The sequence below is a fragment of the Lathamus discolor genome, chromosome 9 (genome assembly GCF_037157495.1).
Source record: "Lathamus discolor isolate bLatDis1 chromosome 9, bLatDis1.hap1, whole genome shotgun sequence".
Lineage (NCBI taxonomy): Eukaryota > Metazoa > Chordata > Aves > Psittaciformes > Psittacidae > Lathamus > Lathamus discolor.
In genome coordinates, this window is record NC_088892.1 from 2,575,648 (window position 1) to 2,592,790 (window position 17,143).

At 56.5% G+C, this 17,143-nt stretch overlaps 2 protein-coding genes across 8 annotated transcripts; one reads left to right on the forward strand and one right to left on the reverse strand.

Moving 5' to 3' along the window:
* The first annotated feature begins 7 nt into the window (after positions 1-7).
* On the forward strand, positions 8-16,521 carry SPRY3 (sprouty RTK signaling antagonist 3). 7 transcript variants are annotated; one of them, XM_065689640.1, is made up of 3 exons: positions 8-30; positions 9,883-10,844; positions 14,695-16,521. In XM_065689640.1, the coding sequence occupies exons 2-3, from the start codon at positions 9,930-9,932 to the stop codon at positions 14,782-14,784; spliced, it is 1,005 nt and encodes a 334-aa protein (XP_065545712.1). In that variant the 5' UTR covers positions 8-30; positions 9,883-9,929; the 3' UTR covers positions 14,785-16,521. The 7 variants fall into 7 exon arrangements, with proteins under 7 accessions (XP_065545712.1, XP_065545711.1, XP_065545714.1 ...); XM_065689639.1 differs by lacking the exon at positions 8-30 and adding an exon at positions 4,448-4,529; XM_065689642.1 differs by lacking the exon at positions 8-30 and adding an exon at positions 4,981-4,990.
* On the reverse strand, positions 6,060-6,791 carry LOC136019569 (uncharacterized). The gene has a single exon (XM_065689889.1). It carries the CDS (start codon positions 6,789-6,791, stop codon positions 6,060-6,062), a length of 732 nt encoding a protein of 243 aa, XP_065545961.1.
* Positions 16,522-17,143: the final 622 nt, after the last annotated feature.

Sequence of the window (17,143 nt, forward strand, 5' to 3'; positions counted from 1 at the left end):
GGCTGGAGTCAGGAGGAGCACGGGATGGAGGTAAATGTGTGTTGTCTCTCAAGAGCTGGGGGCATCTGCAGATGGGACAGCTTCGTGCTGTAACCCCCCCAAGCTGGGCATCGAATACCAAAGCCTTTAGTGGGGTGATGCCCGGGGCTGTGCAGGGCTGGCTCTGCCCCTCACTCTTCCCGGGGTGCTGTGTGTGGTTGCTCCCTCCTTTGGGGAGACTCCAAGGAGCAGCCAGGAATGGGCTGGGCTCCAGGGGGATGCTCGAGCCTCCCTGCCTGTGCTGGCAGCAGCTCGGGGGCCTCAAGCTCTTGCTCTTTGCTTGGTCACCCCAAGGCGCTGGAGCTGTGTGCAGGGTCAGGTGCCAAAGGGGAGGCTGGGATGAGCTCTTAGGCAGAAGCTCTTCCCTGTGAGGGTGCTGAGGCGCTGGCACAGGGTGCCCAGAGAAGCTGTGGCTGCCCCATCCCTGGCAGTGCTCAAGGCCAGGTTGGACACAGGGGCTTGGAGCAACCTGCTCCAGCGGAAGGGGTCCCTGCCCGTGGCAGGGGTTGGATCTGGAGGAGCTTTAAGGTCCCTTCCAACACAAACCAGGCTGGGACCCTCTGATGCTGTGCTTGGCTCAGAGGGGACCTTGTCCCTTTACTCCCCAACCCCTGCCATGGTGACATCTGCTCCAGCCCCTGCCGGCTGGGAAATGAGGGATGGCAAAGCGGGGAATCAAGGGAGGATGGAAGGGGATGGAGCAAGTCATGGAGCAAAGTGTGGGGCGAAAGCAAGGTCTGAGCCTTGCTGGGGTTTATTAAAGTTTAACAGAGAAGAAACCCTGCTTTGCGTGGAGGGGACCGGCTATTTTTAGCCGTGGGTAGGATGTCAGCTCTGAAAATAGCCTGCTACCAGATCCTAATGAAACCCTCTCTCTGGCTCTCACCCGGAGTGAGTTTGGAGGGGGAGGATCACTGTCACACTGAGGAGCTCCTGACATTCACAAGGACTCACCTTAGGCTTTTATTTATTTGTTTCATTTCTTCCCCTTCCTCCCCCCAGTTTCTCCCATTTTTCGTGGCTCTGCCTTACACTGAGCAGAGGAGTCACCAGCCAAAAAAGTGGCTGTGGGGGTGGTGCTGCTTAGCTACGGCCACATCCCGGCAGCATGTGATCAGATTGGCAATTTAATATGGAGCCTTTCATCCCTGCACACCCGCTCCAGTTAAAGTGACATTGAAAAGGGAACCCAAAGTGCCCATGGGGGGAGCTGACCCCTCCCCGTCCGCCACCTCCATCCCCAGGGAATGGGTGATGCTCAGTGCACATGAGAGGGCTCGGTGGGGGTGGGAAGGTGGTACCCAGGCGAGGGAGGATGCTCGGGTCAGGTACATTTGCTGCTGGGGGCACGGACTGTCTGGTCTATGGGGAGATGGGCAGGAGAACACATGTGGTGGAGCTCAGGCTGGGACCTCTCTGGGAAGCCCAAGGAAGACCTGGAACAGCAGTTGGTGACTGCTTCCAGGGAAGATTGGGGTGGTGCAGAAGCATCCCAGGGAGCATGGAGTACGGAAGCCAGGGAGAGAGATCGTTCTGAGGGTATGGGGACAGAAGAGAGTGGTGGAAGCAACCCATCTCATCGTGCTTGGGATTGGAGGTGCTCTACAGACAAAGGTTCGATGAAAAGCTTGTGTCCTGTGGACTTAGGGTCAGGCCTGGCAAGTGGGACTGGTGCTCCACAGGCTTTCTGGGAATGCTCAGGGTCCAGAGGGTGCAAACTCTTTGGTACTTGGTTCCATGGTGGGTGCTGCAGTGGGGTTTGTGTGGGGAAATACACACCCCTACCCATGGCACCCTGCACAGACCTCAGGCTTTGGCTCAGCAAAAGCAGCCTGCGCCTAATGGGAATGAGAAGCTTTCAACTCTGTGCCCCCTGCCTCCCAAAGGAAGGACTGGATGCAGCTGGATGGCTGTGATGGATCCATCACCAGAGCTGTATGCCTGTTCAAGGCCAGGCTGGATGAGGCCTGGAGCAACTTGCTCTAGTGGAAGGTGTCCCTGCCCGTGGCAGGGAGTTGGAACTGGCTGAGCTGTAAGATCCTTTCAACCCAAACCAGCCTGTAGTTCTATGAAACATGTTAATGGCAGGCCTGCAGTGCCCCATCCAGCTTTATCTCCCTGCTTTGGTTCCCCAGGAGCTCAGGGCTGAGGTCTCCACCTCATGTTTGGAGCCACACTTGCTGCTTGAGTCACACCTTTGCTCTGGTTCCTCTGCTGGGACATTGATGTGGGTTTGGGGAGGGCATCTTGCGGGGATAAATGTGTTTTGTCAAAGAAGAGCTGCTGTGGGAGCACAGGGAGCCTGTGAGCGCACTTCAGCTTTGCCCAACGTCTGGTGCTCACTGTACTCAATGGGACATGGAGAATGAAGTGAAACCTGGTTTGATGTGCCCCGTCCGTTGTGTTCCCGTGCTGGGGCAGCAGCTCAGCCCCTGTGCTGGGTGCTCTCCCCCTCCTGGTTTGCATGGGGCCAGAGCCATCTGCATCAATGAGTCAGCAGGACCCACTTAACACTTCTCCAGCAGGATCTCCTCCTCCTGACAGAATGGGCAGCTTCTGGCAAGCTCCGTCAGCGTGTTACAATCTCAGCTCATTAAAGGGATGCATCCTGAGCTCTTTATTGATGTTTTATGCTGCCTGGCTCCATCTTCAGAGAAACAACTCACAGTGCAGTCAATGACTACACCTCCGCGGTGCTGCAGGCTGAGTGAAGAGCTCAGGATCTGGCTCAGGGCTGGGCTCAGCTCCCATTGCTGAAAGGCTGCACGGCTGCAAACTGTGGTGTTCTACACCAGAGCAGCCAAGAGGCACCCCGGGGCTGGGATCCCCTTTCCAGGCAAGGTTCAAAAGGAAAACACAAGGAAGGGGTGGCTTTTTTTTCCTCTGTGCTTGCTTATCCCTCTTTGCTGGGCAGAGGAGTTGCCTGGCACAGAAGGGGAATGATGTTCTCTTTCCCCCAGTGCTGTTGCCTGTTCAGCTGGAACCTGCTTGGGTGGATGTATCTGGCCCCCTCTGTACCTGGGATGTGCTGGGATTCACACATCCCTCTACCTTGGGAGAACCACAGTCTTTATAAGTTCCCCAGTGCTTGCTGTTGCTTCTAAAAAGCTGGTGGCACTGTCTGGCTTCAAGTGGCTTTTACATAATACAGACTGTCAGGCCAGATGAGCGTCATGGTCCCCTCTGGCCCTCAAATGTGTGAATCTAAAAATTAGAGAGCACCAGCACCTCACTGCTTCTGGCTGATTGAATCAGGGGAATCACAATGTTCTCTTTAACCTCCCCTTTTCTCTCTCCCCTGCCCGCATCATCTTTAACTGAAGGTGAATGCTCCGTCATCCAGTGCCCAGGGTTGTCAAATAGCATTGGAAGGAGCAGACATCTCCAGCCTCATGCTGGGATATTCTCCTCCCCATTCGCAGTGGTTCTCTGGTGGGATCAGGGGTGCTCAGGCTTGGAGAGGGCTGGAAAACAGTGCTGAGCTCTCCTGGTTGCTTAAAAAAGCAACTGAAGTTCTCCAGGCTCCAGAGTGAGCTCTTTTGGGTTTGTGAATGTGTGTGTGTATCTAGAGAAACACACGCTGAGGAGAGGAAGGAAGGTGGTGACTCCCCAGATGGTTTGTGCAGTGTTGGGGATGTGCAGGAGAAGAGGAAGGAGCAGGGCAGGGAGGAATTGGTGGGGATTGCCAGGGATGAGGGTTCCCCAAGGCAGAGATCTGCAACAGGCAGATGGGAGATCTGCAAAAGGAGCTGGGAACACCAGGATGCTCTGCCCTCTCAGTGCCTGTATCTCAGTGCTATCAGCAGCCCCAGGCAGGAGATGTACTGATAGCCCCAAAAGTAAGGGGGAGTGGGACTCCTGGGAGCTGCTATGGACTGGACCCCAGGGGTGCTTGAGGGGTTAAGAAGTGTTGGATTCACCCTGGGAAGAGGAGTGGAACAGGTTCAAAAGGCCAGTCCAGAGGAGCTGGCTCAGGTGGAGGTGGCTGGGAAGGGGCAAAGGCAGGATGGGTGCCTGGAGGTGTCCCAGAGCTGCAGAAAGATGTTAAATCCCTGCTTAGTGCTGGATGATCGCTCCTGCAGGGAGAGGTTATCGGGAAACTCATGTAGCCTCACACCTTCCTCCAACATATACAGCTGCGCAGGACACCACATCCCTCTTCCAACAGCCTCAAACCCTCCAAACACTGGCTGGAGGCTCCATCCCAGACCCTTCCTTTGGGAGCGTCTCTGAACTTTTCTGCTTTGCAAATGCATTCAGGTTTCCAGCCCTCCTCCTCAGGGATGCTGCGGTCAATAACTCACCAGGAGGCTGCTATTCTCCCTCTGCTTCCCACCCTCCCACTTGTCTCAGTATCTCTGCATTCATGCCTTTCTGGCCCTCCCTCGGCAGCGGGTGAGGAATAAAGCAGCGCCGGCTGAGCACGACGCAGGCTGCGCCGGCGATGCTGTGAGCCCACCGAGGGAAGCCTGAATCACTGGCACCTCAAGGTGGGAGTGATGGATTTGGGCTTGGAATTGGGCTGGGATAAGGGGAGGACGTCACACATGGGTTTTGGGAGTCAGGTGCTCGTAGCCATCTGGCAGCCGCTGGGAATTGGGCAACTCGGCTCCTTTCTGCACCTTTAAAGATGAAGCTGAAAGCGGTGGGGAGAAGAGGAGGGGCTCGTGGGAGCACAGAGATGCGGCATGAAGGCTCTGGGCTGTAGCTGAGGCTGAGGCATGCTCTCAGGGATGCGTTCCTCTTGGAGAAACTCCTGGAGGAGCATCTCTGGTGGGATCCAAGGGAGGTGGAGAGCTGCCCAGCCCAGAAATGTCTAAAAGATGAGCCTGGAAGGGCTCCGCTGGGCACCGTGCAGGAGAGCGGAGTCATTGACCCTGCTGGGGAGGACTCCAGTGCTTCTGCTGGCACCAGCTGGGAGGGAGCTGCTGAGCCCAGTGGGATCATCCTGGTTTGTACCCATCTGGTGGAGCAAAAAGTGGCGGAACTGGTTTTGTCAACCTTGTTCAGGCTCCTCATCCCTTCCCTGCCCTCTTGTACCCAGCCCCTGTGCTGCCCGTCAGCAACCAACATCGAGAAAGGATGGCTGGGTCCTGAGGAGCCGGGTCCTGTGCTGGGGGGAATTGCTGGGGTGGGTGAGGGCTTGGATGGCTTCAGCTTTGCTTCTCAAGGCAGGTTCTGAACCTGTCCTGAGCTGCTAACATCGCTTTGCTCACCCAGTGAATGCTGCCAGAAAGGATGGGTGACCAACCTGGAAATGCTGCCAGAAGTGAGGGTGGGAGCTCAAGTGGAGTCCATGCCAATGTACAATGTCATCAAGGAGAGGCCTTGAGTCTTTGGGATCGTCAGACTAGGTCCCATTTATTTATGGATGGGGCTGAGGGAGGTCACAAGGGTCCCTGGTACTCCCAAGCAGCGGTTGTTGCCTTAGAGAAGAGAGAAAGCAGTGGAAGGTGGGAGTGCACAGCAGCACAGTGAGATGTCTGGGACAGAATATCCAGGTCCAGTTTGGACCTTGAGTCCAGGGAGCTTGTTTCTGGGAGAATGGGATGTGTGTGGGATGGTTCTGTGGGTCTCAGTGCAAAACAACCGCTTTTCCACCCCAGCTTCTATCAGAGGAGGTGGTTCTGGTGTAAGTCAGGCTGTCTGGTCCCATGGAGGGTGGGCAACGTCTGAGCTCCCACTGATGCCTCTTGAGATGCCCGGGAAGGGTGAGGGGTGATGGTGGCTGCGCCCATTCCCCACCCATGTGCGGATCAAATGATTCCTCAAGGTGACAGCGCCCAACAGCAGATGCCGACCCTGGGCCCCCAAACCTGCTCCCCACACCCCTGCCCACCCCAACGGGCTGGACCAAGCTTCCATGCCCATGAAGCCTCCTGAGCCAGCGCTGGTCCCGCGGGTGTCCCCAGGGGCCAGGGGGCGGCGGGTCCGGGGTGGGGGGAAGCGGAGCCCGAGGCAGACGGAAATGTTTAAATAGTGCCTGCAGGCTCCGCGCTGTTCCCGGCTCCGCTCAGCCATTATCTGGGGAGCGGATGCCGGGGCTCTGTGGGACTGCTAATGGGCCGGTGCCATTCCAGCGGGATGACGCCACTTAGGTAAGCGCTAAGAGCTCCAGCTCCGGGAAGGCAGCGGCGGAGCGAGGGAGAGATGTGGATCCCTCCCTCCGTCCCGTCCTCCGCTCTCCCCCGTTCGCAGCCGGCGCTGGGGACGAGCCAGAGCCGCCCGCCCGGGCTCTGCCGGCCCCGATCCCGGTGCCCGTGGCGCGGGGCTCGGCGCGGCGGAGGGGCCCCGAGCCCCCAGCCCTGAGCAGCCCCTTGGCTGCCCCGGCAGCGCTCGGCGCTCCGCGGGCGCATGGACCGGCGGCTGCCCCGGCGGCGGCAGCGGGGTGAGTTCGCCCGCACGGACAAGCATGGGACTGGGCACGGGCGGCCTGCGGTGGGCGCTGGAGCGGACACGAGTGGGACTGTGGGGGTGAGGTGCAGGTGGGGGCACGGGGCACGAGGGGGGCGTCTGTGCTGGGGCTGACAGCGAGCGTGGGTAGGAGTCACGCGTGGGTCGAGCGGGCAGCGGGGCTGGGGCGTCCCGAGCGCGAGTGGGGTGCGGGCACGGCGGGGACGGGGGTCCGGGGACCGCGGGGGCTGCGTGAAAGGAGGGGCTGGGGGCTGCGGGTCCGACTCCTGCGAGAGGTGGGCTGTGCTGTGCGGGGCTGTGCTGTGCGGGGCTGCTCGGGGGGGCTGTGGGGCCCGCATACGGAGGGGCTAGGCGCGGGGGTTGTCGCCGGATACGACCCACGCGTGGGCTGCTGCAAACCGGGGCTGGGGCATCATCCTCCTGCCACCGCCCCGCTGCTCCCTGCAGCGCTGGGGTGGTCCTGGCAGTCCCTCCGGAGGGAAAAATCCCTTTCCTTTCCTCCCACCTGGGTGCCCTGTGCCCCTCGTCCGCGGCTTGCAGCCACGCCAGCCTGTAAATCATTTGCTTTTACGATCACTGCTCTGGCCACTATCACACGAACTTATTATATGTGTTGGGGTGCAGCGGCCATAAAGCTTCCCCGGTTTCCGGGCTGGCAAGACCCTGGCAGGCAGGGTGTGAGGAGGAGGAGGCTGGGGACACGCTGCCCCGGCCCCCTCAGATGGCAGCGAGGCAGTGAGGCGTTCATCACTGCCCCAGGGGTGGCCTTCCCACTGGGAACTGGAATATGGACTGGTTGGAGCAGGGAGTGAGTGGGGGCCACTGGGCTCCCAGGGGTTGAGGGCAGCAGTGGGGTCCCAGCTCCAGTATTCACTTTGCCTTCCCTCTGTTCCACTGGACTGGAGGACCTGCAGATCCTCTGGTTTATGTCCCCTTGGGTCCCAGGGGGACTTTTGCCTCCCCATGCCAGTAAATCTGGGTCCATGTCCAAACCATGCACCTGGAAATTGGAGGTCCAGGAGCATTTGGGCCCTGGTTCAGTGCTGAGGGTCCTCCCAGGACCTGTCTTGCCCAGGACCCATCCAAGCCCAGATCCTAAGTGTCAGGGTTAGCAGACACTGCATGGCCTGACTGCCAGCTCTGTCTGCCTGCTGTTCCCAGGCTCTGTTCCTCCCCACAGTATCCCCTTGTGCACTTCCTTCTGCCTAAGCCCAGCTCATGGGTGTCCTCATGTTTCCTGAGCTCCAGGTCTTGCATAGAGGGCTGGGGGTGGCTGTGGTGCATCTGCCCTTGGGCTGCTCTTTATCTCAGGGCCCTCAGTCTTGCCCCTTGGGTCACACTTTCATTCAGACCCAAGACGGAAGCCTCATGGGGCTTTGCTGCCAGAGCCCTAATGCCCAAGTGCTGCCAAATCTCATTGCCCAGGTTAGAGGGGACAGACACCCAGCTGTGAGCAGCTGCTCCGTGGGTGGAATCAGCATCTTCCTTCACCGGATCCCACCCCGAGGTGGGATATGGGTCATGAGGGACCTGGGAACCCTTGGAGGCTGCTCTCCACTCCCCCCTGCCTAGTCCTAGCTGCAGATGAAGATGGGTCATATCCCTTCGGGGATCCAGGGGACTTCAGGTCACCAGCCTCTGCTTTAGTAAGACCAGGTGAGGAGCTCAGTGGCAGCAGGTAGCAACTCACAGGAGGGTGTTTTTCCTCCATGGCCCATTCCCATCCTGTCAGTGTGCTCACAACACGGGTCAGCTCTGCCCTGCCAATTCACTTTGGTGTTAGTGGTAAAGAAATCAGCATCCAAATCTATTGTGGGTGTCCCAGCGCACCTACTAATTCCCTGCCTGCTGCCTCTCCTTGGATAGGGTGAGCATCTCACTAGAATCACAAAGGGAAGGGCACAGGTGGGTTTCAGGCACAGGAAAATCCCAAATCTCAGCAGATCCATTGCTTTTTCTTTCCTGGGAGGGGAACAGGAGAGATGAGATCTTGCTTGAACAGACAAAGTAAGTTGCCTTTGCTTTTGCCTGCTTCTCAAGGTCAGCCTGGCTAATGAAAATCAATCTTCTCTCTGCCTCTCTCTGCTGCATGAGCAGATTCTACCTGCGGCCCCTCACCTACTTGAAAAGCTCCAGCACTGCCTGACTGTGGGGAGCTTCCTCAGGGAAACAGCATCTTCCTGCAGGCCCGGGCACCAAGAGGTGTCTGTGTCACTGAGGGATCACTCTCTGATCTGACAGAGGAGAATGGCTTTGTCCTGGGGAAACTGGCAGTGCCCGGAGAGCAGGGATCCGACACTGAGATCTGGGCTGGAAGTGCCGGGGAGCTGGTCTGGAATGCAGAATGGCTCCATCCTCCGTGTGCTCTGCTTGCCTTGTTTTGTGGGCAGCACAAGCTTCTCCCTCCATCCATCCTAAGGGGAGAGAGGTGGCTCCACTGAGAGCCCTTCTGCCCCTCTCCTCACTCAGCCCCACTGAGGCTTCACCAGACGCCAGCGGAGAGGTCTGGTGGCAGCCCAGGTTTGGTGATGGGTCCGGTGCCATCAGGTCAAACCTGCTGTGGGGGGAGTTGTAGGACACGGGAGTGCTCCCTGCCCCAGCCCCACTGCCCTCGGGGAGTCCGGACCTTCCCTCTGGGATAAAGCAGGCGCCTGCCGGTGCTGCAGACTCAGGAAGTCCCGTTTCCTGAGCACAGCAGCAGACACACGGCAGCCTCGGGGCAGGGAGCCGGCTGGGGCTTGCCTGCTGACAGCGCTGCTTTCCCTCCTTCCCCTCTGCTTGTGCTGGGGTGAAGGAGAAACCAAACCCTGCCCTTCCCGGGGTTCCTGAGGGGGTGACTTGGCTGCTGGGCGTGCACGGGAAAGCGGGATGCTGCAGTGGGAACGGTGGGGTTGGCTTGTCCCTGGCCCAACGTGTGTCACATTAGTGGGAATTTGTTGCTGATACTGCCTGAAATTAGTGTCCAGCTCCCCTCCAGCCCTATGCCCATGTTACAGCACTGGGAGGCTCCTCTGGGTGCACTGGGAAACCCCCAAAGAATCTCCTGCTCTGGAGGAGATGCTGTTCCCAATTCTGTCACAGGCTCTGGGTATGTCACAGCTTCAAGTTTTCCTCCTCCAGAGAGGGCTGGAATTTCCCCTGGGAAGGAGAGGAAGGATGGATGGGGTCCATCAGTGCTGGCAAGGGGTGGCAAATCCTCTGGAAGGACATGAGAAGCCTGAGGAGATGCTGCGGCCGCCTGGGTCAAGGGACAGATTTTGGCTGTCTCCAGCCTGAGTGTCCCCAGGCACAGAAGTACTTGAAGTCTGACTGTTGGAAATAACTTCATCAGGAATTCTCCAGCCGGCCTTTGCTTCCTGCTTTGTGTGGATGGATCTGTTGTAGAATGTAACACAAATGATTTCTCTGTCTTCCCTCCCCATCCTTTAGGTTTTGTAGATGTGCCCTGATGCCGCAGGGTCTCCTCACTCCTGGAAATGCAGCTCTCTTCCAGTGTGGCTGAACTCAGCTGTGATGAGACGATGGACCCACCCGTGGAGGACTTCCAGCAGGTCCTGTCCATTGACCAAATCCGCTCCATCCGTGCCAGCAACAACTACGTGGAGAGACCAGCTGTGTGCTTCCAGCAAGCCCGCTCCAACCCATCCCTGTCCCAGCTTCCGCACAAGCAAGAGTGGTCCCAGGACCGCCTGGTGTCTTCCACCTTCCAGGACCTTCACCGCAGCCACAGCCAACAGCACCAGATACCACCTTTGCAACAGCACATGAGCCACTCCAGCACGGCCAGCTCTGTCTCCCAAAGCACCACGGCCTCTGACCAGCGCCTCCTGAGCAGCCTCACGCCTTCCCACTCTGGGCACTCCCTGATCCGGACGCAGCCGCGGGCCGGCGAGCTGAAAGCGGAGGAGTCTCCACTGAAGGTGGTGGTGGAGAAGCCCCCCCTGCATCCTGGGCACCTCTTCCTCTGCGAGGAGTGCGGGCGCTGCAAGTGTGGACGCTGCACGGCCGCCCGCAGCCTGCCCTCCTGCTGGCTCTGCAACCAGCGCTGCCTCTGCTCCCCGGAGAGCCTCCTCGACTATGGGACTTGCCTCTGCTGCGTCAAGGGTCTCTTCTACCACTGCTCCACCGATGATGAGGACACCTGCGCCGACGACCCCTGCTCCTGCGGGCCGGGGTCCTGCTGCGCCCGCTGGGCTGCCATGAGCTTCCTTTCCATCCTCATGCCCTGCCTCTGCTGCTACTTTCCTACCCTGGGGTGCCTCAAACTTTGCCAGCGGGGTTATGACGGCCTGAAACGACCCGGCTGCCGCTGCCAGAGCCACACTAACACGGTCTGCAGGAAGATCTCTTCCTCCAGCGGCACACCTTTCCCCAAGACGCTGGATAAGCCGGTATGACCCTCCCGGGGAGGAGAAGCAGGCTTTATTCCTCTTCCTTCTCATTATCCTCCTCTCCTTGCCATCCCCCTCCTCTTCCAGCACCCCTCTGTTCTGCAGCGCTCCCCCCCTACCCACCATAACCCCTTGGGAATAAGACTGGTGAGCTGGGGGTCCCACAGAGGAGTGTCCGGGGGAGCTGGCACCCGCAGGGGAGCAGTGGTGGTTTTGCACATGTGGGTGGGGGACCAGGAAAGGAAAAGAAGAGGAAGACCGAGGGTGTGTGGGAATGTGTCCTCAGGACTCTGCTCTGGGAGGGTTTTCAGAGCTGCCACTGCGCCATGGTGAGCTCCTTCCTGATGGGGGAACAAGTCAGGTCAATGCATCCCCTGTGCAAGAGTCCTCTAGGAGCCAGACCTCCTCTTCGCTGTCTTTCTCCTTCTCCAGCACTTTCTTTGGGTGGCCTCTGCTCTCACGTGGCTATAGATCTGCTTTCCCCAAGGGCTGGGGTGAGGCAGGGTCCCGCCAATGGCAGCGACTTCCATCTGGGGTTGGAAGCCTCTGGGAGAAGGAAGAGCTTCAAAATGAGGTGGCATCGTATTTTTCTGTCTCAAACAGGAAGGGAAGGTGTGGGAAGCTTTAGAAACCTTCTGGCAGGGGAAGGAGCTATAGGAGGCAGCCCAGCCCACTCGCTTCTGCCCGACTGCAGTGAGGGAAAGGTCCCCTCTGGGATTTGGTGGAGAGCAAGAAGCTGGGTTGAAATTGCCATTCATTTCTCAATGCCTTGAAGGGCTGCCTCCAGGGTGCAAACCCCGGCAGGATGGGAGCTGCTGCCCGGCTGCATCTATGCCACACGCACCAAGACCCCCGATCTGGTACCTTCCACCAGCGCTGAATTCACTTTAAACAAAATGAAGATCACAAACACAGATGTGCACCCTGTGCTTGTGCTGCCAGCCCCACTGCATAGCATCCACCCTGGGGGGCAGCCTGGGGGGGGACTCCTGCACCTCCTGCTTTGGGCTGGAGGGAAGCAGAGGGCAAAAAGGGGGCCTGGAAGATGAGAGCCCGACTTTCCCTCCCTGAAGTTGCCTTTTAGTCCTCCCCTTGCTTTCCTTGCTGCACAGTGTCACACCAAAACCAACACCAGTGTGATGCTGGTGGGCAAACCCTGGAGGCATTGCTGAGAGTGTTCCTGTGGCAAACCGGAGATGGGTCTGAACCAAGTCCTGGGACTGGGCCATCTGCAGACCATGAGGAAACCTGACTCAGGGTCAGTGCTTCGTGCTTTGCTTGCTGTGAGGATAAGAAGCCCAACCCGTTGCTGCAGTTACAGGGAGCTCCTCCTGGTCCTGGACTCCAAGGTTGATCCAAGCCCATCTCTGCTTGCCAGCTGTCGGGAGTGACCCTGCAGCCACCAGCCCATCGGCCAGGGGAGTGGGAGCAGGAGCTGGGAGGAAGTCCCAGTGATCAGCTCTTCCTGCTGGTTCCTCCTCCAAAGGGTGTGAGAGCAGAGGGGAAGCAAACGGATCCCTTGGAGAAATATATGCAACATGTCCCTTGGCTTCCTCCAAGTCCTTGCCACCCAGGGCTTGTCCGTTGCCTTCCCTCAGCCACCTCTTTACGTAGAGTTCTGTGGATCTATTTTTGTATATAGAAATATAACGTTAGGATGGCTAGGTCTATTACTAATAATATTCATGATACTGCTGTGAATGGTGACAGATGCAAGGGTTGGCTTCCTGGTACACTTGTGCATGCTGAAAGATGATTTCCCAGTATGGTTCTTGCTAATCCTAGACCTCTAGTTCCTAGGTAGTTGGGACAGGGGGAAAAGGAGGTTTACAGCTTGTCCTGGGGGGGGGGCTGCTTTGCAGGGAGAGGGCTCTGGGGTGAGGTGAAGAGGTAGGCTCTCGTCATGGGATTCCTCTTCCCATACATTTGCTGTCTAAAAATTGTGGCTAATCCAAGCTCCCTCCATTGCAGAGAAAAGCAGATTCAGAGAGTGATTCATCCCCCTTGAAAACATTATTCATTAAATGATGTTCTGATGGTGCCTGTCTCCCTCAACTCAAACAGGACCCAAATACTGGAAGTTGAGGTTTGCTGTGGAAGGAGAGATGAATCCGAGCCCTGGTGTGAGGTTGTGTCTGGGGCATGTTTGGGACATGACTGAAATCCTCACCCTGCTTTCACCTGGAGCCCAAGGGGGGACGTTGAAAGATGCTTCCTTTGGCCAAAGGTGGAGAGAGACCACTTCCATAAGCTGTGGGAAATTCAGGATGATGCTCTAGGTTGTAGTGAGGATCTCCTGGCATGAAGAACAGAGAGGGCCACATCTGTGTGGTTTGTATGCCCTCTGTGGCCAGCCCTGAACTCTGCAATGGGTTGGGTTTTAGGGCAATGACCTTCTCAGAGGATGCCCTGTAGATGTGTGACCCCCATAAGCTCAGTCCATGTCCCTGTGGCAGCACTTACGTATTGCAGTCATATTTATCCGTATGCCAATAATTGCTTGGGTCTTCACTTCCAAGTGATGCCTGGGGGAGAGACTTCCACCAAGAGGCACCCTTCCTCCTGAGCACTCAGTTCCCTTCTCTGCTTGTGCTGATACAAGTCCTTCTTCCTAGAAGAATTAAACCTTTTGTTTTTAGGGAAAGAAAAGGTCCCTTTTCCACTGAGGGTTTGAGGAATTGTCTCACTCCAATGAGAATGTGAAATGGTTCATTGAAACTTTCTGAAGAAAACTAATGAACAGAATTTTCCAACTTGCTCTACTTTGATATCTGGTTGGGTTTTTTTTTTTTTTCCTCCTCCTTTTTAAATGGATCCTACTTGTAAATTTAGTTACCACCTCTGTATCTCTGCAATTCATTGCTTCCTCTCCTGATGGTGCAATGACTCAACATGTGAAGCTGCATCATTTTCATGGCCTCCCAAGTCATGCAGGCAGGGGATGACCTCCCCCAGGTGCTGGAGCTGTTGGATGAGGAGATGGGTGTCCACACACCTGCTCTCCAGAGCTTTGCTCAGCCAAGCCCTGTGCTGCTCCTGCAGCACATTCACATTCAGGCCAGGACTCCTGCAGTATCCTTCTACCTAATGGGCCTTTCCTGGGCCAATGCAGGAGCCCCAGTTCTCCTAGGGGATGGTGCCATAGCTGGATGCAGGGCTGAGCAGTCCAACCACGTCTCCTGAGTGTCTAATCTCCAAGAAATGAAAAACCTGTGAGATACCTATTATGAAATAGGGGACATGTAGGAAGGGAATTGGAGAGGAGGGGAGCCCAAGATGGGCACTGAGGGCTGTCAGACCAGTGCAGGGCTTTGGTTTAGCTGTGTTGAGCTCAAAATGCAAAGCCACATCCAGGACTTGTGGTTGCATGGGCTAGAGAGGTTTAGGGCTGTTGGCCTCTACCCTGCTCACAGGGGCAGGTGGCTTCACAGGGGGTTACTGCTTCCCACTCCATCTGGAGGGGTTCTCATCCAGCTCCCATTCCTTGCTCTTGGCAGAAAGGGCAATTCAGGATTTGCCAGAAGCTCTCCGCGGAGGCCAGCTCTGGTTCACGGAGCTCATCTGGTGTCAGGAATGCTGTGGGTAGCCTCTCATCATGTTTTTTTCTCCTGAACTTTTCCTGACACCTCCAGAACAGATCCATCCCACTCTCTCCCCATCTCCAGCTGCCAGAGTCTGGTTTCCCTTCAGAGAGGACTCCAGCTCTGGTTGGGGTTGTGAGCCCCTTTCCTGCCCCACCCTGCAGTGAGTCACATCACATCTGCTCTTGCTGTTTGTTCGCAGCTGCCTGTCCTGGCAGTTTTGGGTCTGTCTCTGTCCTGACGTGTCTTTCTTGGTTTTCTTCTGGCAGAGTCGTGTGTCGAGTCCTCCCTTTTCCCTGGGAGCTGACAGGGATGGATCCACTCTGCCAGGGAACGGCTCTCGTGTTGTGTGTCTCTAATGGATGGGGGCTCCTCTGCTGGGAAACATGCAGGGATGTAGGGAGGATTTAGATGGGGAAAGGGACACTCAGGTGCCAAAGGAGCAGGAGGCAGGAGTTGCTGAGCAGGACCTGCGCTCCCCCTGCTCTGCTCCCTATGCAGGAGCCTCGTTTTCCTGCCCAGACCTCCAGAGCTCCATCCACACAAGAAGTCCTGCTGGTGCTTGCTTTCTCCGAGGCTTCCCTTGGTCCCTCTCCCCTCCTTCCCTACTGGCCCCTGCACTGGTGATGGGGGGTCACTGGGGACCAAGGTGGAGTCTCCCTCCCTTTTGAGCTCCTCAACCCACCTAGTCGAAGGCCAGAAATGGTCCTTGGGGTGCTGTCCACCCATCCCTGAGAAACATTGGTGCCAGCCAAGTACCTCAAAGAACAGGGGGGAAGTTCTTTGGGACTCTACTCTCAGATTCCCATAAAATCCCGTTGAGTTCGCTCTTCCACATCCCCATGTGTGAACCCCAAACTATGGGCAAGTGTCATTGACCAAAAGATGCCAAAGCACAGGATAACCATTTAGGAATGGCTGCTTGAATGCAATAGAGGGATGGGTGGAGAGGTGAGGAGTTTGCACACGGGAGGAGCACACTGTGCCCCCAACTTACTGTCTGCAGCGCACACTTCGCTAGTTTGCTCTGTCTCTGGCCCTTGGGTGGAGGAAACTGGGAGCTCTTCAGATATGGGAAGGTTTAACTTCTTGTGATCAGCACGTGAGGAAAGTAGATGAGGGATGAACCCCACCCCGCACCCGTTCGTGGCAGGAGGGACATGGATGGATGGATGGATGGAGGGAGGGATGGATGGGAAGAGGTCATGCACCTCGTGGGGCAGGGTGAATGTGTGAGTACCAGGTAAGGGAGAGCAGTGCCAAGCCTCTCCCTAAGCCTCTTTCCTACTGCACCTTCCTGCAGCACCCCAAAGGGCTCCAGCACAAGCAGGACCAAACCGCCCATGGTGAGCTGGCCTGGGCATGGGGGGAGGAGGTTTCTTATACCCTCTGTTCCAGTTGGGAGGTGTGTGGTCATCCCTGGGCTGACCCAGCAGAGCCCTTTCCCCTTCCCATCCCGTTCCCCTCTGCCCATAATCTCCCAGCAGCTCCCTCAGCCCTTTCTGATACTCTGTGGACCAGCAGCGGCCGAGCTGCCTCCTGCCTCCCCAGGTGTCCTCAGCACAAAGCTCTCCTTAGAAGACGGATCACCCTTGGCTTCAGGGAAGAGTCTCGTACCAAGAACCGAAGCGTCTAATCCTCCCTGAACTGGTACAAAGGCATTCTGTACAGTGTATAAAGAGATCCCTCCCTGCTCTCTTCACTTGGGTTCCTTTCTATAGGGTATAATATATGTTTATAACCTGATGGCTGTTTTTTGACAATACTCTTGTACCTTTTAAGGGAAAAAAAGCCAACAAAAAAAAAAAAAAACAAACCCACAACAAAAAACCCACAAAAAAAAAAAATCAACCCCCCCCCCAAAAAAAACAAAAAACAAACCTGAACAACCCAAAGTATTTATTTGAAAAGTTTATTTTAAAGATAAGAAAAAAATAACCTATTTATTTTAATGCACCCTCTTCTGTTTGGTTTTCTTCTTTCGCAAAGCTGATAACTGTTACTGAACCACTGCTGAGATGACAGGAGTAACTCTATGATGGCTTCACAAGCCCACTTAGAGCAACTATCCAATAAAAATACATATTAATTTTGAACATGGTCTCCTTCTTGTGTCTGCGATGGCAGGGGCAGGACCTAGGCTCCTGCTTTGGCCGGGCTCTTCCTGACTGCAGGATGCTGCTGGCAGGGGTGGGGTGTGGAGGGATCAGTGTGAACTCCTAGCTCTCTCCTGATGCTTCCAGAAAGCCTCAAACATCTCAGCGTGTGCTTCCCTGCTACAGCGGTCCCAGATCCCGAAGGAAGGGCAGGCTCCTGGAATGAAGGGCAGGAGGAAGCAGGGAGGGGCTGATGTAAGAAATCGCAGAGATTTGGGGGATTTCAGTCACTCCAGAGATTCCAACACATTCCCAAAGCCTCTGCTTGTGCCAGAAGAGGTAGGGTGATGCCACAGGCAAATGGACACAGTCCACAGGAGGAGCTGCAGGCTGGGCACTGCTGCCTCTTCCCTCCACCTCCGCTGTGTGTTTAGTCCCAGAAGGGTGAACTTGGGCCATAGCACCATAGGTCCTGGATCAGGCTGGTGCTTCTGATCTCCCAGTGCATAATACAGGGCAGTTTGACGTATTTCTGCACATACAGAGCCCAGTAACAACTTCTTGGCTTGAGGTTGTCTTCTGTTCACCTAAAGCTCTTCCCTCACGATACGGGATCTGTATT